The sequence below is a fragment of the Esox lucius genome, chromosome 16 (genome assembly GCF_011004845.1).
Source record: "Esox lucius isolate fEsoLuc1 chromosome 16, fEsoLuc1.pri, whole genome shotgun sequence".
Classification (NCBI taxonomy): Eukaryota; Metazoa; Chordata; class Actinopteri; order Esociformes; family Esocidae; genus Esox; species Esox lucius.
The window spans coordinates 33,707,596-33,734,208 of NC_047584.1; the positions used below are offsets into that span (position 1 = coordinate 33,707,596).

Sequence of the window (26,613 nt, forward strand, 5' to 3'; positions counted from 1 at the left end):
GGTTAACTGGTGTTTAATTGGCTGTGGGTTGACTGGTATTTAATTGGCTGTGGGTTAACTGGTATTTAATTGGCTACTGGGTAACTGGTATTTAATTGGCTGTGGGTTAACTGGTGTTTAATTGGCTGCTGGGTAACTGGTATTTAATTGGCTGCTGGGTAACTGGTATTTAATTGGCTGCTGGTTAACTGGTATTTAATTGGCTGCTGGGTAACTGGTATTTAATTGAATGCTGGTCTTTGTAGTTCTGTTGCCCTTGGGGATTCCCTCTGGGCTCCTCCCAGCTGGAGGAACCAGTGACTAGTGTCACTGGACACATCACTAGTGTACACAGAGCTGCTACCATACACACACATACACACATATACACACACATGCACACAGACACATACACACACACATATACACACACACATACATACAGTGGATATAAAAAGTCTACACACCCCTGTGAAAAAGCCAGGTTTTTGTGATGTAAAATAATGAGACAAAGATATCTCATGTCAAAACTTTTTCCACTTTTAAAGTGACCTATAATGTGAACAATTCAATTGAAAAACAAACTGATATCTTCAAGGGGGAAACATGAAAATAAACTGGATGCACAAGTGTGCACACCCTCTTGTAACTGGGGATGTGGCTTTATTCAGAATTAACCAATCACATTCAAACTCATGTTAAATAGAAGTCATTACAGTTAAGCTACAGTAGCCTACTAGCTGGCTAGTTAGCCAACCAGATGTAGGCTGACATAACTAACTGTGCTTAAGTTAGTTGCCTGAAGTCGAAAACACACTCAGCGTTGGTTTTTACCCATTAGTGATGCAGTCAAATATTGTTATACAAATAAATGTTATACTCACATTTCAGGAAAAACATGGCCTAGCTACCTATAGACTCCAATCCACCAGTCCGGATATTCCAGAAGTCCCACCAAGTGAGCCCTCTGACTGAAACCATGTGAGAACTTGTCGACCAAAGGAAAATGTATCTCAAAAATGTGTAAATATAAAATTCAGATCCGTAAATGTAAAGTCAACAGTTGTAAAAATTTTACAGATGTGTTTTATTTGTGAAATATGTTTTATATATTCACAAATGTTATTTATATTTGTGAAACAAGTTTACATATTTACAGATCATGTTTTATTTACAAAATAGGTTTTCACATTTACAAATCCTATTTTTATTTGTGATGAATATACGCACGGATTTTCTAGATATATTTACGAATATTGAGACACATGTAACTCCATAAAAAACAAAAAGCAGTGACCAATCAAAAAGCACTTCAGGAAAAAGGATTATCCAATCAAGTTACACCACACAGCATATAATGCGCTGCACTTGTGTCACATTACAGCCAGTTAATGTGGACTAAATGGTGCTGATGTATGTTCTCCCATCCAAACACACTTCATGCTATTCAGTGAGATTTAATGACCAGGAAATCTATTAGTCTCTAATGCGATGCAGTCGCACCCACACTCTCATTCACACTCTCAGTCGCTCACATACATACATATATACATTTTGCTTTGTTATAAGTAATCTTCACACAAACATCACAGACATGCGCACACACACCACGGACACACACACACATCACAGACACACACACACCACGGACACACACACACATCACAGACACACACACACCACGGACACACACACATCACAGACACACACACACCACGGACACACACACACATCACGGACACTCATCAAGGACACATACATAACAGAAACACACACATCACAAACACACATCACGGACACACACACACACCACAAACACACATCACGGACACACACACACACCACAGACACACACACACCATGGACACACACACACATATCACGGACACACACACACACATCACGGACACACACACACATCATGGACACGCACTACAGACACACACACATACATCATGGACACACAAATCACGGACACACACATCACAGACACACACATCTCAGACACACACATCTCAGACACACACATCACAGACACACACACACACACACACATCACGGACACACACATCACAGACACACACATCACAGATACACAGACAATAAACACAATGAGGGTAATTGATGCATTACAGGTAGACACTAAAAACTGGCTCCCGTGCCAGGATGTCAAGAGTCTCAGTATGGATGTTAAGGATGTTAAGGGCCTGAATGTTAAGGGCCTAGATGTTAAGGCTGTTAAGGATGGTATGGTTCTGGGTCTTAAGGGTCTAGATGTTAAGTGCCTGGATGTTAAGGGTCTGGATGTTGATTTTATGGGTCTGGATGTTAATGGTCTGGATGTTAAGGATGTTAATGGTCTGGATGTTAAGGATGTTAAGGGTCTGGATGTTAAGGATGTTAAGGGTCTGGATGTTGTTTTTACGGGTCTGGATGTTAATGGTCAGGATGTTGATTTTATGGGTCTGGATGTTAATGGTCAGGATGTTGATTTTATGGGTCTGGATGTTTATGGTCTGAATGTTGATTTTACGGGTCTGGATGTTAGTGGTCTTGATGTTAAGGATGTTAAGGGTTTGGATGTTATGGATGTTAAGGGTCTGGATGTTAAGAAAGTTAATGGTCTGGATGTTATGGGTCTGGGTTTTAAGGGTCTAGATGTTAAGGATGTTAAGGGTCTGGATGTTAAGGGCCAAGATGTTAAGGCTGTTAAGGTTCTAGATGTTAAGGATGTTAAGGGTCTGTATGTTAAGGGTCTAGATGGTAAGGCTGTTGAGGGTCTAGATGTTAAGGATGTTAAGGGTCTGGATGTTAAGGATGTTCAGGGTCTTGATGTTAAGGGCATAGATGTTAAGGCTGTTAAGGGTCTAGATGTTAAGTCTGTTAAAGTTCTAGATATTAAGGACGTTAAGGCTGTTAAGGGTCTGAATGTTAAGGGCTTAGATGTTAAGGCTGTTAAGGGTCTAGTTATTAAGGATGTTAAGGGTCTGGATGTTAAGGCTGTTAAGTGTCTAGATGTTAAGGATGTTATGGGTATGGATGTTAAGGGTATAGATGTTAAGGCTGTTAAGGGTCTAGATGCTAAGGATGTTATGGGTATGGATGTTAAGGCTGTTAAGGGTCTAGATGTTAAGGATGTTATGGGTATGGATGTTAAGGGTCTAGATGTTAAGGCTGTTAAGGGTCTAGGTGTTAAGGACGTTAAGGATGTTAAGGGTATGGATGTTAAGGGACTGGATGTTAAGGCTGTTAAGGGTCTAGTTATTAAGGATGTTAAGGGTCTGAATGTTAAGGCTGTTAAGGATCTAGATGTTTAGGATGTTAAATCAAAATCAGTAGCATTAGGATACAGTAGCACTAGGATACAGTAGCATTAGGATACAGTAGCACTAGGATACAGTAGCATTAGGATACAGTAGCACTAGGATACAGTAGCATTAGGATACAGTAGCATTTTGTCACATAATTAACCCTTTAATTTGTATTCATTGACATACGGAACCCGTTCAAAACCTCCCACCAGCTGGGAACCAATGATCTGGGGGCAGTTAACTGGGAGTTATGGGCTTGGGAGATGTTTCTGGGCCATATTTCATCATGTTCACAACTACACAATGGAGTCTGAGAAAACCTCAACCCCCCGGTAAAGTCCTGGTAATGAGTTCTTATAGCCGTCTCCACCTTGTAGTGATGTGGATAACTGCCGGCCCCAGGCCTTAATAACCATAATCAATGGCTTGTTCCTCATCCACTTAAAAAGGGGTTAGCAGGATCACCAGGAAATCCCATGAAATCCAATATCTCCCTTAACACAACCTGCTTATTAAAATCAATGGATCTGACCAAACTGCACTGGATAAATTCTGTGGATGGCTGCTGTAGAGTTACATTTATGGACTTGTACATGCATAGAGGAACAGAGAGTAACTCAACAGGTTATGAGAGAGAGGAAGAGAGAAAAAAGTTAGGATGAGAGAGAGAGAGGGGGCGAGAAAAGAGTTAGGGTGAGAGAGAAAGGGGGAGAGAGAAAAGAGTTAGGGTGAGAGAGAGAGAGAGAGAGAGAGAGAGGGGGAGAGGGAAACAGATAAGTATAGACACGAAGTGAAGTAGGATTGACCAGGTCTTAAAGACACTTCCAAGTTGGCTACTCAACCGTTACTTTCAACAATTCCAGCACAATAACTTACTTGATGTTGAGTATTGCTTCTGTTAATTACTTTTTCATTAACACAGTTGCTTCTGTCCTTTGCTAAGTTGTCACAACGGAACCAGGAACCACAAGGAATGTGCAGATAAGTAGACATTTGCCCATGAAGTGAAACAGTGAGATGTAGTTGAGGAGAGAGGAGAACTCGGCAAGAGGCCATTTAATCTGCAATAGTATGCAACTGATCAATCCCCCTGCACAGCATTACTGCAGACCAGGCAATCCTTCGCCATTTAGAGAGGGTGATATTGACTCTGAGAGGAGTGTGTGTTTGTGTGTGTGCGCGTGTGTGTGATGTCGGGGGTTGGGGGGCACGTCTGGTGTGAGTTTGGGAGAGAGAAACTGCAACTAAGTAAACTAAACATAAGTACTGCTTGTAATGTATCTATTTTGATTACATAGTAGCTATTTTGCCTCCAACAAACTGGTAGAAGATTAATATATCTAGATAAAGCTAATGAGAGTTAACCCAAGTCTAATCAAGAATATGAAATATGAAAATGTTCTATATTCCAACTCCATTCAGATTATTAGCTAAATTGAAGCCTGGTATTCGTTTTAAAACGTTTAGTCAAAATCCATATCTTAGGACTATCTGACTAGAAGCTCTATAAGAAACGTCAGGCCCCCAAATTCCAAAAAGCATGCAGAACTGATGGCGTCTTACATTAATTTAAATTCACAGGTGCAAAATTACAATTGGCTTAATTAAAACTGCTTGATTTCATCCAGTGAGTAGTTTATTTCCATAACATCTGGAACTAAGGATTTATAAACCCAGTCTTAAAGAATTAGGATAGATTTGACCCAAACACTTACCGATACCTTTCTGTTAATGGTAACATCTGGAAGGTTCTGTGACGTCCCGTACCAGCTCACACCCTCAAGAACAACATCGATCTGGCAAACTCAACTCACTCCCTCAAACACAACACCAACCCAGCAAACTCAACTCACTCCCTCAAACACAACACCAACCCAGCAAACGCAACTCACTCCCTCAAACACAACACCAACCCAGCAAATGCAACTCACTCCCTCAAACACAACACCAACCCAGCAAACGCAACTCACTCCCTCAAACACAACACCAACCCAGCAAACGCAACTCACTCCCTCAAACACAACACCAACCCAGCAAACGCAACTCACTCCCTCAAACACAACACCAACCCAGCAAATACAACTCACTCCCTTAAACACAACACCAACCCAGCAAACGCAACTCACTCCCTCAAACACAACACCAACCCAGCAAACGCAACTCACTCCCTTAAACACAACACCAACCCAGCAAATACAACTCACTCCATCAAACACAACACCAACCCAGCAAACGCAACTCACTCCCTCAAACACAACACCAACCCAGCAAACGCAACTCACTCCCTCAAACACAACACCAACCCAGCAAACGCAACTCACTCCCTCAAACACAACACCAACCCAGCAAACGCAACTCACTCCCTCAAACACAACACCAACCCAGCAAATACAACTCACTCCATCAAACACAACACCAACCCAGCAAACGCAACTCACTCCCTCAAACACAACACCAACCCAGCAAATACAACTCACTCCATCAAACACAACACCAACCCAGCAAACGCAACTCACTCCCTCAAACACAACACCAACCCAGCAAACGCAACTCACTCCATCAAACACAACACCAACCCAGCAAATGCAACTCACCCCACGGATCACAATCAACAGAATTCTAGTCAACCTGTTATTCATCACACCACTATTTACCTTTGTGAGGTATTGTTTCACAGTACAGCAACAGTCGCTGAGTATAGTCGTTGATAGTTTGTCTACTGTGTACTGAATCGCCTTTTGTCTCCCCTCACTGACCACGTTTTTGCAGAATCCTCTTGTACCTTCGCTCCAGAGATCCTGACCTCGACATATTGCCTGTTCCCTTACCACGACCATCGCCCTCCTCCTGACCATCCTCCTGGATTAACGCTCTGTACCATTGCCTCTATTAAACCAGCGCTCTGTACCGTTGCCTCTATTAAACCAGCATTCTGTACCGTTGCCTCTATTAAACCAGCATTCTGTACCGTTGCCTCTATTAAACCAGTATTCTGTACCGTTGCCTCTATTAAACCAGCGCTCTGTACCATTGCCTCTATTAAACCAGCAATCTGTGAATCTATATCTGCCTGGCATACATTATTGCTTACACTACTGTTGGCATACATTTCTGATATGCATCACTGTTGGGATACATTACTTTTGGTTTACATTACTGGCATGAATTACTGTTGGCATACATGACTGTTCAACCAAGCAAGTAAACGGTTTTTGCAGTGATACATTTTCACAACTGAATCAATATATATGTAAAGAGGAGTGGCACGGGGACACATGATATGAGTTCAGAGCCCTTGAGGGGGGTAAAACATTGAAACTAAAAGGCAAACAGCTGGAGGAGGCGCCATCATCTCCCCGGTGCCCTGTCTCTGTTGGCAACCGGTTCACTGCAGCAGGGCACAATCAAGGGCAACCAGCTGCAGTGACACACTCTCCCCTGACCTGCCTCCCTGGGACACTTTTATCTTTCCTAAACGAAGCACACATGAACGCAGGTGTGCCCTGTCAAGCTGTTGAGCTGCGTTCATGGACAGGTGGTTTTCAAGGGGCATTGGCCCGAAATTGATGCAGAACGCTTCCACGCCGCAACTGGCAATACATGTATCTAGACAACTTTTAAAAACTTAGACCTGGTCCTACTAGAGCAATACTGACAGACCTGGGTGTACTAGGCACAGTATTTTGGAATAAAAATAATTCAAGAAAACAGACCAGACTACAGTACTACACATTATGTTACTACAGAACCTTACTACATGTTCAATTACTACACTACATTACTACACATTCTATTACAACATTACATTACTACACAGTCCATTACTACACTACATTACTACACATTCCATTACTACACTACATTACTACACAATCCATTATTACACTACATTACTACAGATTATATTACTACACTACATTAATACACATTCTATTACTACACTACAATATTACACATTGTATTACTACACTACATTACTACACACTATTACTACACTATATTACTACACATTCTATTACTACACTACATTACTTCACATTATATTACTACAGTACATTACTACACATTACATTAACACACTATATTACTATTACTACACATTCAATAACTACTAGGGGTCAAACTCATGGTTCGGTACGATACGATATACTGGTGTCTCTGTTTGCTATGGTTTCTGTACTTCTACAAAATAAATAGGCAATGAAATATGTACGTTGTATTTAGTTTTTCCACTTATTATAATATTAAACATGGGTAGCTTAAATTGAAACAAAAAACAGCAGTGCTTGTCTTTAGAAATGAAATAAAATAGCCATTTAAAACAGAACTTCAACAAGAGTTGCATATCCCAGCAGCAAATATGAAATCACATAGCATTGCCTTAAACAGAAAACAACCACTTCCAAAGAAGAAAAAAAGATAATTTGTACGTGAGAAATTGTATTTTCAATTTTCCATGCATTACAATAAATACATGAGCAGTCATGTTACTCGTATTGCCACCAGAATAGAATATAGTCAATGAACACAGCCTTTATGTTGTAGACATCATCTCCACCACTCGTTGACAATCCCTGTTATAGTTTACAGGGAAACCGAAATGTTCCCAGATGGCAGACCTGAATGATACTGGGTGTCTTCTACTTCTGACTCGCCAATGGTTGCCATGTTGCTCTTTTGCATTTATCTACCTGTTCATTCTTACATAAACTAATTGCTGCTATGACAGTCTCTTAGCTCTGCTCTCGCTGGAGTGAAATACTGTCTCTGATAGACAACACTACATTACTACCTCACATAAGATGAAAGACGTTCTCTGACAGACAACACTACATTACTACCTCACATAAGATGAAAGACGTTCTCTTACAGACAACACTACATTACTACCTCACATAAGATGAAAGACGATCTCTGACAGACAACACTACATTACTACCTCACATAAGATGAAAGACGTTCTCTTACAGACAACACTACATTACTACCTCACATAAGATGAAAGACGTTCTCTTACAGACAACACTACATTACTACCTCACATAAGATGAAAGACGTTCTCTGACAGACAACACTACATTACTACCTCACATAAGATGAAAGACGTTCTCTGCCAGACAACACTACATTACTACCTCACATAAGATGAAAGACGTTCTCTGCCAGACAACACTACATTACTACCTCACATAAGATGAAAGACGATCTCTGACATACAACACTACATTACTACCTCACATAAGATGCAAGACGTTCTCTTACAGACAACACTACATTACTACCTCACATAAGATGAAAGACGTTCTCTTATAGACAACACTACATTACTACCTCACATAAGATGAAAGACGTTCTCTTACAGACAACACTACATTACTACCTCACATAAGATGAAAGACGTTCTCTTATAGACAACACTACATTACTACCTCACAAAAAATGAAAGACGATCTCTGACAGACAACACTACATTACTACCTCACATAAGATGAAAGACGTTCTCTGACAGACAACACTACATTACTACCTCACATAAGATGAAAGACGTTCTCTGACAGACAACACTACATTACTACCTCACATAAGATGAAAGATGTTCTCTGACAGACAACATTACATTACTACCTCACATAAGATGAAAGACGATCTCTGACAGACAATACTACATTACTACCTCACATAAGATGAAAGACGTTCTCTGACAGACAACATTACATTACTACCTCACATAAGATGAAAGACGATCTCTGACAGACAACATTACATTACTACCTCACATAAGATGAAAGACGATCTCTGACAGACAACACTACATTACTACCTCACATAAGATGAAAGACGTTCTCTGACAGACAACACTACATTACTATTGACACATTTTCTTATTGTATATTAAAAGGGGCATTTCAACCTGGGGGACTCATGTTTCTATCATGTTTGACAGATTTCTAGGTCAGTGAGATTTGTTTCACAAATAATAGGCCAGAAGGAGTGCCTCTATGTTATACCGATTGTGTCAATTTGCATATAGTCGTAGTTGTCTTAAATCTATTGAGTCAATGGATCTCTTGCAGCAATGTTCCTATCAGAAGATGTATTGCTGAATTTACCAGGTGTGTAAAAAAAAATCCTTTTTCTAAAAGCGGGTGTATAACTGACATGATTATTAATTCTACCACAGTGTTCGGCTATACAATCACACAGTAATGACAGATACATGGACTGGTCAGATGGAGGCAAAACACACACTCTGATGGGGACACACAGAAATGCAAATGTGTAAAAACACTCCATCGAAACCAAGAGCAAACTCTTTGCCCCAATTGATATCCAATACCGCAATGTCTGGCTGGTCATTAAAACCCTCGCCCATATCCAGCACATAGAACAAGAATGAACACACTCAGACACACTCAGTCTTAGAGCCATGAGGAAACTCATTAGGTGGTGTAACACAAGCACAGCTGGACCCCATGTCGGGTAATTACGAGATTTTGGAGCGCTGCAAACTCTGGGAATGCCATCCGGACAGTGGGATGGAAAAGTCTATTCAATAGCAGCTTTATCCCCCCCTTCAGAGGCTTCATCAAGCATTCCATCTTCCACAACTATTCAAAGCTAAACAATTCCAAAAGATTCCCACAACCCTAAATATTGAATGGGGAATTCCCAGTAGATCCGAATGAGGCAAAGACTAATGTAAAAAAAAGCTGTTTTCCAGACAAAGAAAATGCAACATAAACTGGCATTGTCTCATTTCTCTCTGTCTGTTGATCCTCAACCCTCCCTGACCGCAACTTGGAGCCAAAAGAAAATTCTATTAATGAAGAGGAAACGATAAGCAAGAATCTTCCAAACGCTGAATTGTATGTATTTTCTTCTGTGTCTATGTGTGTGTGTGTGTTTATGCGCGTCTTTAATTGCTGCATTGGGAGTGCCCTGTACTCCATCTAACTCACCTGGACTAAAGGAAGATAGATGCCTACGACCTTTTGAACCCAAAAACAATTACCAAACCGAGACTCACACTGTTAGATGAATGAGCAGCACCTTCCATGTTTTAGTGAGAGGATGAAGAGCAAGCTCTTTGCGAAGGAGAAAAGAAAGGATTTTTTTTGCCTGAGTTTGTGTGTGTGTACCAAAGTCCCCTTGGTCTAAAGTTTAAGAAATTGAGTCCCTGATAGTAACACATATAAGTGTGTGCCTGCATACACAGCAACATTCCCTGGTCTCCATGCACTTCATGTCAAACTTCCCAGTCAGTGACAAGCCAGCGGAGATCTCTGCTGTCTCCATTCGTAACGTGTTAGGACAGAGAAGTGGCAATTAAAAGTGTCCAAACTGCACAGGGACACCATAAACATTAACCCTGCTCAGTGAGGATTCCTGCTGGTAGCCTTAAATGGGACCTAAAGTGGGTCCCCAGGGACATGCCCAGAGGAATGACAGAGGCATTGATTTGATCTTTGAGTTTGTTAATCCAAGCATGAATCACTCCAGAGGAAAGCAACACACACACTAAATATAAAAACCTTAAATTTAAATGCTAATATTACGTAAGCTCTCTCAGACAAACGCAATCGATGAACAGAAGACCCCAGTCCACACATACACTGTTTGGAGGAGGGGAGAGGTTAGGGGTCAGACCAGGACTGTTGATTTGATTAACAGGAGATGTGTGTTCGTAGCTGACACTATATCTAGTTAATCTCAGTTTTAACCCAGGGCTAGTGAGAGTGTGTGACAGGTCTCCTGCTCACATCATTAATGGTTAAGGGCAAATTGGCCTCTGGGTCTGTAAAACCTTCAGGGGTCATCGTCAAATGCCTGAATTATGTCCTCCACTTAAGTCCACCTTAGACACACACACACACACACACTGCTCTTAGTATAGCCTACTGTATATTGTCTGGCTCCATTAGTACTTTTTATGGTAATGTCTGGATCTGCATGCTAGTTCCCAGAATGACCACAAGTCCGAGATGATAGGTCAAACTACAGCAGGGTCATCCACAGAGGGCCAATAGTCTGCTGCCTTGTGGTTTTCTTCCCTTCGATGTATCCAGCGTAGACCTGGACAACCCAGTTAACCCACCTGTCAAGTCCAAGGGAGGGGAGAAAACCCTGCAGACACTCTGCTTTCTGTGGAAGGGCTCAGATGCCAAGATAAACAGCAAACTTGCCCACCGTCAGGAATGGAAAGCCCATGACATCGCAACATTCTAAAATGGCCACATTTCCTTCACCGCACAGTTCACTTATAATATGAGCATGGACAACCTCAGACACAGGCGCCTGTCTTTGGGGTTCAGTCATTGACAGTCTGCAGCAGTGAACTAGCTAGCTCACTGAAAAAGATTACAGTCTCATCTCTTTCAATGCATGTCATAAACAAAGTTCATCTCTCCAATCTTTCCTGCTTTCTATTATCATTTCTGACCTTTGCATTTGTTCAAAATGGATGCTCAATTTGCCGCCGCTTAGAGACAAAATTTGTTTTGCATTAACCCTTGGTGACCCTAAGAAAGAGCGATAGGTTCATTGACCTATCGCTCAGACAGATGTCAGACAGATGTCAGACAGATGTCATCCAGCATGTCAGTCATTTAAAATACAGATCGGCAGGTAGGAAATCATTCTCCCTCCATGTCAAATTTAAATTCTCATCAGACATTTTGTGATTGACTTGCACAGGCAAATGGAAATGGGAAATGACTTCTAATTATCTCAACTCTATCTCATATTAAAATAATTGGAAACACACACACACCTAATACAGTGGGGAGAACCAGTATTTGATACACTGGCGATTTTGCCGGTTTTCCCACTTACAAAGCATGTAGAAGTCTGTAACTTTTATCATAAGTACACTTCAACTGTGAGAGACGGAATCTAAAGTCCAGAAAATCACATAGTATGATTTTTAATTAATGAATTTGCATTTTATTACATGACATAGGTATTTGATCACCTACCTACCAATAAGAATTCCGGCTCTCACAGACCTGTTAGTTTTCTTTAAGAAGCCCTCCTGTTCTCCACTCATTACCTGTATTAACTGCACCTGTTTGAACACGTTACCTCTATGAAAGACACCTGTCCACACATTCAATCAAGCAGACTCCAACCTCTCCACAATGGCCAAGACCAGAGAGCTATGTAAGGACATCAGGGATAAAATTGTAGACCTGCACAAGGCTGGGATGGCCTACAGGACAATAGCAAGCAGCTTGGTGAGAAGGCAACAACTGTTGGCGAAATTATTAGAAAATGGAAGAAGTTCAAGATGACGGTCAATCTCCCTCGATCCGGGGCTCCATGCAAGATCTCACCTCGTGGGGCATCAATGATCATGAGGAAGGTGAGAGATCAACCTAGAACTATATGGCAGGACCTGGTCAATGACCTGATGAGAGCTGGGACCACAGTCTCAAAGAAACCATTAGTAACACACTACGCCGTCATGGATTAAAATCCTGCAGAGCAAGCAAGGTCCCCGTGCTCAAGCCAGCACATGTCTAGGCCCGTCTGAAGTTTGCCAATGACCATCTGGATGATCCAGAGGAGGAATGGGAGAAGGTCATGTGGTCTGATGAGACAAAAATTTAGCTGTTTGGTCTAAATTCCACTTGCCGTGTTTGGAGGAAGAAGAAGGATGAGTACAACCCCAAGAACACCATCCCAACTGTGAAGCATGGAGGTGGAAACATCATTCTTTGGGGATGCTTTTCTGCAAAGGGGACAGGACGACTGCACCGTATTGAGGGGAGGATGGATGGGGCCATGTATCGCGAGATCTTGACCAACAACCTCCTTCCCTCAGTAAGAGCATTAAAGATGGGTCGTGGCTGGGTCTTCTAGCATGATGACGACCCGAAACATACAGCCAGGGCAACTAAGGAGTGGCTCCGTAAGAAGCATCTCAAGGTCCTGGAGCGGCCTAGCTAATCTCCATACCTGAACCCAATAGAAAATCTTTGGAGGGAGCTGAAAGTCTGTATTGCCCAGCGACAGCCCTGAAACCTGAAGGATCTGAAGAAGGTCTGTATGGAGGAGTGGGCCAAAATCCCTGCTGCAGTGTGTGCAAACCAGGTCAAGAACTACAGGAAACATATAATCTCTGTAATTGCAAACACAGGTTTCTGTACCAAATATTAAGTTCTGCTTTTCTGATGTATCAAATACTTATGTCATGCAATAAAATGCAAATGAATTACTTAGAAACCATACAATGTGATTTTCTGGATTTTTGTTTTAGATTCAGTCACTCACAGTTGAAGAGTACCTATGATAAAAACTACATGCTTTGTAAGTGGGAAAACCTGCAAAATCGGCAGTGTATCAAATACTTGTTCTCCCCACTGTATGAGGATTTCAATTTCCCAAACCAACTGGGAGGAGCCACAGTAAACAAGAATTAGAGAGAGAAAGGGATTCGAACATACCTGACCCCCTTTTGGACACGGTTTTCAAGCTACGGGACAAGGTGAGGTACAGCAGGATCAGGAGAGGACTGTGAGGCCTCATCTTCCCCTCGATCTAACAGCCTAAAAGACGGACCAAGATGGAGAGAGAGAGGGGTTATTATTATTTGTGGTGGGCACCAAGATCAACGGTTCAACACGACTGTTATCATGATAATGAGCAAGTTTTTTGATGTACTGGCAAGACATTCGCTTTACACAGTAACTTACTATATATATATTTTTATATCGACGATATATACAATATCTGTTGTTCATTTCTGCATCAACGGTCAGCCAGACAACACACTGTATGTAAGAAAGCTAACAGGTTTGACCATAGCAACATTGTCTCAGACGCTAAGACATTCCTTAGTTGAGATTTTGTCTGGCTTTAATAAAACAAAAACACAGCAAATAAAATGGTGCAAAAAAGCTATCTACTTTAGCTAACAATTGTGATCTGAACCCACTGAGCTAGATAGCTAGTAGCCAGCAAGTACCTTGCTATGTTGTTTATGCTCATACATAGTAGTCTAGTTCAACAAATATGCAGCTTCTGCTTTAACGAATATGCTAGCGTGCCTGTTTGTTTCCTATGTAAAGGACGGCCCTTTCATTTAAACTGAGTGATGTACAAGAAGGGGATGAAAATGAGAGAGTGAGGTAGTAGAGAAAAGGCTAAAGGCAGAAAGACAAACGGGAAGAGAGATTGAGAGATAAAAATGCCAGCCATCTTTCATGATAAGATAAAGTTGGCCCTTGTCCCCAATATCAACAGGACCCCGACACACAAGCGCATGCTAGCACACACTTCTTTCCTGCCATTTCCCTAAGGGGGCCTAATGATTTCCTCTAGTGATTGCAACGGAGACAAGTTATATTAGCAGGAGCAATTTGACGAGGTACCATTCCCTGGCGGAGATGCTGACACTTCAATAAAACCATAATTACATGTGTAAAGAACACTATTTTTAATCGACGGTTTCATAAAGAATTGAGGAGTGTGAAGGTTAAGATGAGGGGATATAAATTCAAAGGATTGTTATTCCACACACAGATGTTTGAATTGGAAACATTCCAGGAGGCTCTATGGATGACATCATGTAATAAAGGAGAACAACGAGTATTTGCAGACCTGATGCCAGGTGTCTTCACAGACATATTCAACCCCTGACCCAGTCCCTAATACCACCTGTCTAAGACCCCCATAGACCCTGACCCAGTCCCTAATACCACCTGTCTAAGACCCCCATAGACCCTGACCCAGTCCCTAATACCACCTGTCTAAGACCCCCATAGACCCTGACCCAGTCCCTAATACCACCTGTCTAAGACCCCCATAGACCCTGACCCAGTCCCTAATACCACCTGTCTTAGACCCCCATAGACCCTGACCCAGTCCCTAATACCACCTGTCTAAGACCCCCATAGACCCTGACCCAGTCCCTAATACCACCTGTCTAAGACCCCCATAGACCCTGACCCAGTCCCTAATAACCTAGATACACCTGACCCAGTCCCTAATACCACCTGTCTAAGACCCCCATAGACCTGACCCAGTCCCTAATACCACCTGTCTAGACCCCCCTAGACCTGACCCAGTCCCTAATACCACCTGTCTAAGACCCCATGAGACCCTGACCCAGTCCCTAATACCACCTGTCTAAGACCCCATAGACCCTGACCCAGTCCCTAATACCACCTGTCTAAGACCCCCATAGACCCTGACCCAGTCCCTAATACCACCTGTCTAAGACCCCCATAGACCCTGACCCAGTCCCTAATACCACCTGTCTTAGACCCCCATAGACCCTGGCCCAGTCCTTAATACATGAAATGCTGTGAATGACTTATAGATCACATCAAAATCACACAACCAATATCATCACCATAATACCCTCCAATATCTTGACCATAATACCCTCCAAATTCATCATCATAATACCCTCCAAGGTCATTACCATAATACATTTTTCACCAATGCCTGGCAGAGGGGCTTGAAGCAAAAGCAGCAGTTCGCGGTCTGTAAACTGGCCAGGGTTTGGCAGTACTCTAAAGATAATTCAATATTTAATGTAAATATAATCTAACGGACATGTGATATAAATTATTTTTGCACTTTTCTACCAGTCATGTCATTTTCTTTTGAAATAAACAAATGCAAATGGAGATTGAGACATTTACTGAAGACTACGAATCGATGTTAAAAAGTGTCCACATACAGAACTCTCCATTTCAGGGAAAACAGCTGCCATTGTCGTAACAACACAATGAAAGGGTTACCCTCTGACTCGGGTTTGACACTTCAAGCTGCCTCGCAGTGCCATAAATGTTTTGTAACCAGGCTGTTAGCTGAGCGCTGGTTTCTAGGTTAGGTCTGGTGAAGATGGTCGTTTCACTGAAAATGGTGTTCGTCTCCCTGTAACTTCAGAGGACGAAATCTTGGGAAATGGTGAGAATGAGGAGGTGGGGATGCCACCCCCCAACTCTGTGGGACACATTGTCCCTAGTAGACTTCACCGTCCCCCTGTTTAAAGCACTCTGAGTGCGTTTCGAGTACCGGGAAGATCCTCTCAAACTCCTCCCAGCTGTTCAGAGGACGCTGGGCACTTCTGCTTCAGTTGTTATGAGTGTTCACTGTTAGATACCTTCATCCTGTTCTCCCTCCACAGTGATCTGCCAGCCTTTTCAGATGTCCCCTTTCCTGGTACAGGGCAGGGCAGAGGTGATGGCAGAGTCCCTGGATGTGGGGGCGGGGTGAAGAACAGTGCCTTTCTCTCTTATCATTGGCTCCACTGAAATCACTGAAAAGTGTTTCTGGGTTTTCCTATTTACAATGGTATAATCAATGTCAACCTTCTTGTGGACTTGATTGGTTTTCTAAGACCTGTTCCCCCATTACGACATCACCAGGGTTCCCAGATAGTCTTTTATTTTGATACTTATAGCATTTTAACAGTTTATTTTAATCCAAAATGATTGGATAAAGGTTTCACAGAGTTGATGAATTTCTTCAATATATTTTTTCAATTTAAGTTTCTTGGTGCAGGTTGCCAAGTGGTCTAGCAACAACAAATATTATTACCTAGCCACAACTACCACAACCAATATGTATATAAACCTAAATGACCCTGTACCCAATGACTCTCTGATACATGTAAATAATAACGTTGACCGTATCATGTTGTGTTTATTCCTTGTTATACATTACACAATACATTTTCCTTAAGTATTCTTGTGTATTTGTATTTGTTTGTGTGTGTGTGTGTGTGTGTGTGTGTGTGTGTGTGTGTTTGAGAGAGAGAGCGAAAGTAAAAGAGTAATAAATGAAGTTAGATGGGAAATGCAGTGTTTAAAGAGGACAGCATTATTCTGTATTCACTGGAGGCATAAAGAGGATGACTAAAGTGGTTTGAAATAATCTCCTAGAGCGACAGGCACCTGGGGCAAAAGATTCCCCAGGCAAAACACTCACAGCAAATTATTCAAGATGACTCTAAATACTTATGTTAAACCTGTTTAATCACCTGTAACACGTAAACACACTGTTAAACTCTGAAACATTTAGCATTGAAAAACGTTACACAACAAATGTCACCACTTGTAAGGCAGTTATACAAAATTAAGTACTCTTTTGAGTAATTTTAATAATACCCCTCATGTCATTATTCTGCACCAAACAATCAAAACAAAGCTTTTCAAGAAAGCTTTGTCTGAGAAAGAGTCTGAGAAAGGTCCGTGAGTGGGTAAGCTGGGGGGCATGGGTGGGCTGGGGGGGGATGGGTGGGCTGGGGGGGATAGGTGGGATGGGGGGGGGTGGGTGGGCTGGGGGGGATAGGTGGGATGGGTAAGCTGGGAGGGGGGGGGGCTGGAGGGGATGGGTGGGCTAGGGTAAGCTGGGGGGGATGGGTGGGCTGGGGGGATGGGTGGGCTGGGGGGGGATGGGTGGGCTGGGTAAGCTGGGGGGGGGGGTGGGCTGGGGGGGATAGGTGGGATGGGTAAGCTGGGGGGGAGGTGGGGGTGCTGGGGGGGGCTGGAGGGGATGGGTGGGCTAGGGTAAGCTGGGGGGGATGGGGGCTGGAGGGTATGGGTAGGCTGGGTAGATTCAGTTATTTGAAACATGAAAGGAAACAGGTTCTGGTGGCTTCTGTATCAACATGCAGGTTACAGGTGATAGCAACCACACTGTAGAGGAGGAGAGAAACTGTCTAATCTAGAAAACACCAGGATGAAATGTTGGTTTATAGAGATTAAAATGCAAATCCAAGTATGGAGGCACAAAATGTCACATATTTATGTAAATAAATGAGTTACAGCAAATTACCAACACTAAGAGGTCATTGTGTCAAAGTGAAAAATTAAATATGCATTATTCTGTAAATTAATAATAAACAAAAATCTGAAAATAATTTACACAATATGACCTGCTATGATGGACTTTAATGAACCGTGGTGAAACCTACACCTGTTCACCTGTGAGTATTAATGGTGTTTCACATGACTTTGGGATAAATACACCTGTCTCTGGGAGGTCCCACAGTTGTCGACATCATGAAGACAAGGGAAGACATAAGAACATTTTCTATGCATGGAATATCCTTGGACCACTGTAAAGTCCATAAATGGAGAGAACATGGCAAAACGGTGAATCCAGGCAGAGTGTCTGGGTGAAGAGGACATTAGTCCTGATGGCCACCAAGAGGCCTGTGGTAACTTAAAAGGAGGTACTGGGTTCCACGGCTGAGCTGCGAGACCACGTGATTCTGCAACAACAGCCTGGGGGCGTCACAAGAGTGGCAGTCGCGGTTGAGTAGCAAGAATAAAGCCATTGTTGAAATCAAGTTTGCCAGAAGGCATGTGGGAGACTGAACCTTAAGATTAACTAGTCTACGTTTCAGAAGCAATTTCCTGCTTCCACCTTTTGGCTCAAGATTTTCATGGCTGTGTGTGAATTCACCAGCAATCTCAGGCAAACCTTCATATTGATGAATCCCACATTTTGCATAGTAATAATTGCACCCAGACAGAGTGGTGCGTACACCGTCTTTATAAATGAGACCCCAGAAAAACGATTCCAATCCAACTGAGAATATATGGAAGGAGTTTAAATAAAATGGCTGTTCACCAAAGGTCCCCATCCAAGACATTGGGAATAATTTTTACGTTTTCATACAGTAAAATATGAAAGAGTCAAAGGGGGTGAATACTTTCGAGAACCACTACTAAATGCATTTTTATGTTTATTTTTTATATATGATTACATTATATATTTATCCAATTATCTAGTAATATATTGTTTGTTTGATGAAAATGCAATTGGTCTGGGATTTTCTATATTAAATTGTGGAAACCCTGTGACTGGACTACAGTGGTGCATGCTGAAAACCCTGTGACTGGACTGCAGTGCTGGATACTGAACACTCTGTGACTGGACTGCAGTGCTGCACACTGAAAACTGTGATTGGACTGCAGTGCTGCACACTGAAAACTCTGTCACTGGAATGCAGTGCTGCATGTTGAAAACTCTGTTATGACAGCAGTGCTGCATGCTGAAAACCCTGTGACTGGACTGCAGTGCTGGATGCTGAAAACTATGTGATTGGACTGCAGTGCTGGATGCTGAAAACCCTGTGATTGGACTGCAGTGCTGCACGCTGAAAACCTTGTGACTGGACTGCAGTGCTGCACACTGAAAACTGTGATTGGACTGCAGTGCGGCACACTGAAAACTCTGTCACTGGAATGCAGTGCTGCGTGTTGAAAACTCTGTGATTGGACAGTTGTCAATTGATATGAAGTTCAGATGTGAGCTCTCAAACAAGTCGCACAGGAATGAGATTCAGTGATTCTAAGTCTGCTAGGCCGTAATTGGGTTAATTTGAAATCAATCTAATGGGAGAGAATACAATGCATTGCTTGCTTTTGATTTACTTGTAAACTGCCTTGCGGTTGAAATTGAATTGATTTTTACACGTATATAATGATAATTTCCCAACACAATCAGCAGGATAATGTGCTCTGCCACACTGCACACATTGTTCGGGAATGGTTTGAGGAACATCATTGTTAAGGCCGTCTCGCTCTCCCTGTCTCCTTCTCTGTGTTGGTGTTTTTCTTTTCAGATGGGAAACACATGGAGGTGAGAGGGTTGTTAAAGTGACAGGTTGCACCTGGGTTTGGATCCAGCCAGGAGATAAGAGTTCCAGATGCCCAGTGCTCTCTCTCTCTCTTCACAAGCACCATAGTTTAGTGCTTTGGTTGATCATGATGATTATTTATTAGGTGCACTCTTCAAAACCTACACAATTCACATTCATCCATGCATCTACATTACACTCCTCTTATGCCTACTTTCACCCTTCACAGATTGTAGAGGTAGTTTATTAACAAAGATTTTTGTTACTCCTTTAATGTCTACATGTGGACTCCCTTGCTTGTCAATATCTAGGAGCCAGGTTGTGACATGAGGAACAGTTCAAGGTGTTGCCCTGGTCTCCAGATTCCCCTGATCTCAATCTGATGGAGCATCTGTGGGATGTGCTGGACCAACAAGTCCGATCCACAGTGGATCCACCTCGCAACTTCCAGGACTTGAAGGATCTGCTGCTAATGTCATGGCACCAGATACCACAGCACACCTTCAGGGATCCTGTAGAGTCCATGCCTTGGCAGGTTGGTGCTGTTTTGGCGGCAGGCAGAGGACCAACAGCATATTAGGCAGGTGGTCATAATGTTTTGGCTCATCAGTGAATACAATGTTTATTCAATTATTTGTATATGTATTTATATTTTTGATTATACATTTAAAATATAAAAAATCTGATTAAGTACAATCACTGAAGCAGTCTCTGTGTCATCACGTGTGAGTTTGAGAAAGGGATAGAGAAAATGGGTGTAGACGTGTGAAAGTGTGTGTCTGAGTGTGTGTGTTTGCATGCAAGTGTGTGCGCTCAGATTAGCATAGCTAATGAAAGGAGCCTGTCTTTGTGCGTGTATATGTGTGTGTTTACACAACACTCGGTAGTCCATCACTGAAAAGAAGCCTTTCTCTCCACCTCCAGACATTCTTCTAGGAAACAAAATTCTGTCAGAAATTACTGCTGCCAAGAACCTTCTGGCGAAGTCCCCGTGGCTGTGAATCGGAGTCTCTTTGTTTCACTGAAAGGCCTTGAGAAGCGCTTGACGATAAGCTCGTCAGTTGTTGAGAAATGTGTGTGTTTTTGGCGGTAGTTAGCAACCTCTGTGGGTTTATGGTCTTTAAATGAGAGCACACACACACACACCACTAGAAGAAGGTTGATTAAACACCATTTTGTGCGTTCATGTAATGTATTTCTGCATAGTTATATTTGTCTAGTTCTTCCGTATAAGTTGAATGTTGGTGATGTTTGAGTTGTCACTACTCAATCACTTTAATAAGTTACATTGTGTTACAGGACATAAGCCACAACGAAGCATTTACAGGGTAAGGAGTTCTTCTAAAACAGGCCATCAAAGGAACAGTATTAAGTTTCCAGTATAACTCACAGGGCTTCTAACGCTGTATTTAGAGAAAGTTGGAGGCTGTGGACGCAGAAGAGTCGAAGTCAAACCAAAGAGTCCCTGATAATTGTGTTCTATGCCATGTATGTACCAGTGTGTGCCCCATGTCATCAAAAGCACTCACTTTCAAACTGAAATGTCATGGCTAACTGAAGGATAATAGAGATTCTCCTGTTCATGTCCAATGTTTTTGTGATACTTGTAACCCTGGTGGCATTTAAAAGGAAATGGTAAAACAGTTGTGAAGGGAACCATCAGATTCAGGAAATTGTCTCTTTGGGAAAAGTCAGGGTCAAAAGGATGAAAGAGAAACGTGTTGTTAGTAGAGAGACAGATCTAAAAGAAAAGTGCTGAGACCTTCAGTGAAACCAGAGGAAGACAGCAGAACCAGATGCTGACCGACAGAAGAACCACAGACATAGAACAGAACGACAGACAAACAGCAGAATCACAAACAAACAGCAGAACCACAGACAAACAGCTGAACTATAGACCACCAACAGCAGAACCACAGACCTACAGCAGAACCAGAGACCGACTGACAGACGAACCACAGACAAACAATAGAACACAGATAAACAGTAGAACTATCGACCACTAACAGCAGAACCACAGACCGATAGCAGAACCACAGACCAACAGCATAATCACAGACCGACAGCAGAATCACAGACCGACAGCAGAACCACATACTGACAGCAGAACCACAGAGTGACAGCAGAACCACAGACCGACAGCAGAACCACATACTGACAGCAGAACCCCAGAGTGACAGCAGAACCACAGACTGGCAGCAGAACCACAGACCGACAGCAGAACCACATACTGACAGCAGAACCACAGAGTGACAGCAGAACCACAGAACGACAGCAGAACCACAGACTGACAGCAGAACCACATGCTGACAGCAGAACCCCAGAGTGACAGCAGAACCACAGACTGACAGCAGAACCACAGACCGACAGCAGAACCACATACCGACAGCAGAACCACAGAGTGACAGCAGAACCACAGAATGACAGCAGAACCACAGACTGACATCAGAACCACAGAGTGACAGTAGAACCACAGACCGACAGCAGAACCACAGACTGACAGCAGAACCACAGACTGACAGCAGAACCACATACTGACAGCAGAACCACAGACCGACAGCAGGGGCTCGGCTTTCTGCACTTACATATAAGGTGTCTATTGGAGACTTGGAATGGGAAACACAGGTTTAAAACCGTTCTGGACTAAACAGTTCAGGACTAAAACAGTTCAGAACTAAAACCGTTCAGGACTAATATAGTTCAGGACTAATATAGTTCAGGACTAAACGGATCTGTACCGAGCTAAACAAGTAATTACAAAACCTACCAGGACAAATCTTAAGGTACCAAAAAATTCTATGCAGATTGATTACATTTTAACAAATGTTCCTGATAAATACAGCTCAGGAAAAAATTAAGAGACAACCTCACCTTATTCTTTCCTTTCCAAAAAAGTTTAAAAGGAAAGTTTTGAGTGAGGAATTTTTTTGGAAAGGAAAGTAAAGTTGCGGTGGTCTAATTTTTTTCCAGAGCTGTATGTGGCTAGTGGCGTTTTTCCACTAGAGGTTAGTGATCATTGTCCCATAGCAAATAACAGAAACAATAGAATTAATAGAGAGGGCCTTACCATGTACAGACAAATCGTCAAAGATTTTCCCTGAGACTCTTCACAGAAAAGTTGCAAGATGCTGTGTTAAGTGTGAACACTAGGAAAGCTGGATATCCCCCCTAAAAATCTGGGTTTCCCTAAACTGAATAATAACGAAGCATTGAGCAAAGCTCATTTGATACCTGACAAAGTTCCAATGTTCTGTTGTTTTCAGGGCAGCGAGGGAATAGAGAGATGCCAAGTAATCAGGTGAGTTGGAACAGCAAAGCTGAGGCAGTATGGATTTAAGTGAATATCAACACCACACACCAGAGGAAATGTTAAGTCCTGAATAATAAAATACCTACATAAGTAAAAATGTATCAGGTGTTCAATGTTTGTTCTATAAGTTGCATTATAATACACAATGATCCTTCATCTACGTTTTCACACCTAAGTGTCTAATGTTCATCTATGTTTTCACATCTAAGTGTCTAATCTTTATTTATGTTTTCACATCTAAGTGTCTAATCTTAATTTATGTTTTCACATCTAAGTGTCTAATCTTCATTTATATTTTCACACCTAAGTGTCTAATCTTAACTTATGTTTTCACATCTAAGTGTCTAATCTTCATTTATGTTTTCACATCTAAGTGTCTAATCTTCATTTATATTTTCACACCTAAGTGTCTAATCTTAACTTATGTTTTCACATCTAAGTGTCTAATCTTCATCTATGTTTTCACAGGTGTTTGAGGAATTCCCAAAGCATCGGCTGAAATTGGTTCATCCTGATTTGTGACACTATAAGTAATTATAACTGTATGTAAAGATAACTGCACAGTATATAGGTTACAGTTAGGTCTGGAAATATTTGGACACTGACATTTTACATAATTTTGGCGCTGTACGCATCACAGTGGATTTGTTATGAAACAACCAAGATGCAATTAAAGTGCAGACTTTCAGCTTTAATTCAAGGGGTTGAACAGAAATATTGTATGAAACGTTTAGGAATTGCAACCATTTTCATACACAGTCCCCTTATTTCAGGGGCTCAAATGTCACTGGACAAATTAACACAATCATGTATACAATGTTAATTTTTAATACTTTGCCGAGAATCCTTTGCAGGCAATGACTGCTTGAAGTCTGGAATGCATGGACATCACCAAACTCTGGGTTTCCTCCTTTGTGATGCTTTGCCAGGCCTTTAATGCAACTGTCTTCAGGTGTTGTTTGTTTGGGGGTCTTTCTACCTCAACATTTGTCTTCAGTGAAACGCATGCTCGATCGGGTTGAGATAAGCTGATTGACTTGGCCACTGCAGAAAATTCCACTTATTTGCCTTAAAAAAACTCATGGGTTTCATTCACAGTATGTTTGGGTGACTGTCCATCTGTAAAGTGAAGCGCCGTCCAAACAACTTCCCTGAATTTTGGCTGAATCTGAGCAGACAATATATCCCTATACACTTCAGAATTCATTCAGCTGCTTCTGTTTTCTGTAACATCTTCAGTAAACACTAGTGACCCAGTGCCATTGGAAGCCATGCATGCCCATGCCATCACACTGCCTCCACCGTGTTTTACAGATGATGTGGTATGCATCAGAGGACCCGGCACAGTCCTCTTCTGGCTGTGCCGGGTGAGATATTAAGAGTCCAATTGGAATAATTAATACATTTCTCTGAGCTAAATCCAGAGTCTATTTGATTTTAGACTAGGTCAAAAGTATGACCAGGTGGACAAGGACAGGGACTGGAGGAGACTGAGAAAAGTTAGAAAGTGCATTCCTCATATCACCCAGCACAATAATATAGCAGCGTAGCACCTTGCAACTGAGACGGGGGGGTCCGGCGACACTGTGGCGCTACCCGGGGGAGGCCCCGGACAGGGCCCAACAGGCAGGAAATCAATCCACCAACATTGCCAGGCATCAACCAAAGGGACACCCACCAACCGCAACCCCCCTGAAAGATGGCCGAGTATTGCCACCAGCGTACAGCCCAATTGCACAAGTGCGCAACAGAGAGACAACAACAAGCCAGTGACTCTTCCCCCGAAAGGCATTGGAGGGAGGGCATCCCAGTGGCGACCAGAGCCCACTTGGCAAGACAGCAAGGGTGGACAGTATCAAGCTGTAGTAGTGTTGAATTTCAGTGGCTAGGAAAAACTCCCTAAGAAGGCCGAATTTTAGGAAGAAACCTAGAGAGGACCCAGGCTCAGAGGGGTGACAATGACTTCCCCCCCCCGCCCACACACACACACACACACACACTCACTACCCCAACCCCTCCCCCTACTGGATCAGCTCATGAAATTAACATCTCAACGTATTCCTCCTTCTGGGCTCACTCAGCTGTATGCCTGCATGCATGATTGACAGAGAGAGATAGAGAGAGAGAGAGAGAGAGAGAGAGAGAGAGAGTGTGTGTGTTTGCAGGTGGTGTACATCCTGCCATATCCTCTGATATAACACCACATTGGTAAGTATTTCTGAATTACCCTAAAAAGCCCCTAAACCCAGAAAGGGTGGTTAACACTGGAGCATGAAACTGTAAACCAGAGTGGTATCAGTTGTATTGTGTACTGTAGTTGAACATGTAAATGTAAACCAGAGTGGTATCAGTTGTATTGTGTACTGTAGTTGAACATGTAAATGTAAACCAGAGTGGTATCAGTTGTATTGTGTACTGTAGTTGAACATGTAACTGTAAACCAGAGTGGTATCAGTTGTATTGTGTACTGTAGTTGAACATGTAAATGTAAACCAGAGAGGTATCAGTTGTATTGTGTACTGTAGTTGAACATGTAAATGTAAACCAGAGTGGTATCAGTTGTATTGTGTACTGTAGTTGAACATGTAACTGTAAACCAGAGTGGTATCAGTAGTATTGTGTACTGTAGTTGAACATGTAACTGTAAACCAGAGTGGTATCAGTAGTATTGTGTACTGTAGTTGAAAATGTAACTGCAAACGAGTGGTGGCTGTAGTAGTGTGTTCTGTAGTTTTACTGTAAACCTGTATGCCGGTATATTTTACTGTAAACCTGGTCTGACAGGCCAGATATCTGCTGCCATGACAGATGAGGCGCTTCACTCAGCCTCCACTGTCTTGGCATGGAACACTGTGGATGATTGATTGTGTGATTTAAGGATTTAATCCAATTTGAAGACTGCGTGCTCTCCGCTCTGAGGTAAAAGACAATCTACTGAGCATTTACTGTTAGAGAAAAGGAAGAGAGAATGGAAGAGGGGGAGATGGGGGAAGAGGGAGGAGAGTGACCAAGAGAGGTAGAGAGAGGCTTGAAGATACGTTGACAGGGATACAATAAAAACAATTGTATTGTTCAGAGACAGTAGTTGGAAAACAATAGGAAATAGTGTCTTGTGGGTAAACTGAGTTTGTAACTTACTGCAGAAGGTCCGTTACAATCATGTACACACGCATGAACATGAAAACACATTTATAGCCCAGACTGTACAGACTCCAAACCAGTATTCCCTTGGTTTCTTTACAGCATCTCAAGGCTACAGTACGTTCATTGTTTGATCCATCTTGGGAGCATTGTTGAAAATCTCACCTGTCTCCAGTCTTCATGCTGTTCCTCTAGAAAATGCTCTTTATTTAATGCCTGCCGGACCCTTAAGTGCTAGATTAGATGCTATAATCCCTTTCCGCTTCACT

At 42.3% G+C, this 26,613-nt stretch overlaps 1 protein-coding gene across 6 annotated transcripts in view; it reads right to left on the reverse strand.

Annotated features, from left to right (window-relative positions):
• il1rapl1a (interleukin 1 receptor accessory protein-like 1a) overlaps positions 1-26,613 on the reverse strand; it is a 244,764-nt gene that overhangs the window by 188,240 nt on the left and 29,911 nt on the right. For 5 of the 6 annotated variants that reach the window (XM_013137830.4, XM_013137829.4, XM_020054754.3 and 2 more), the window contains exon 2: positions 13,736-13,837. In XM_013137830.4, the coding sequence (XP_012993284.1) occupies positions 13,736-13,817 (82 nt within the window). In that variant the 5' untranslated portion in view covers positions 13,818-13,837. Of the gene's footprint in view, positions 1-13,735; positions 13,838-26,613 lie in introns of those variants that run through there. The other variant, XM_020054755.3, reaches the window with a different exon arrangement.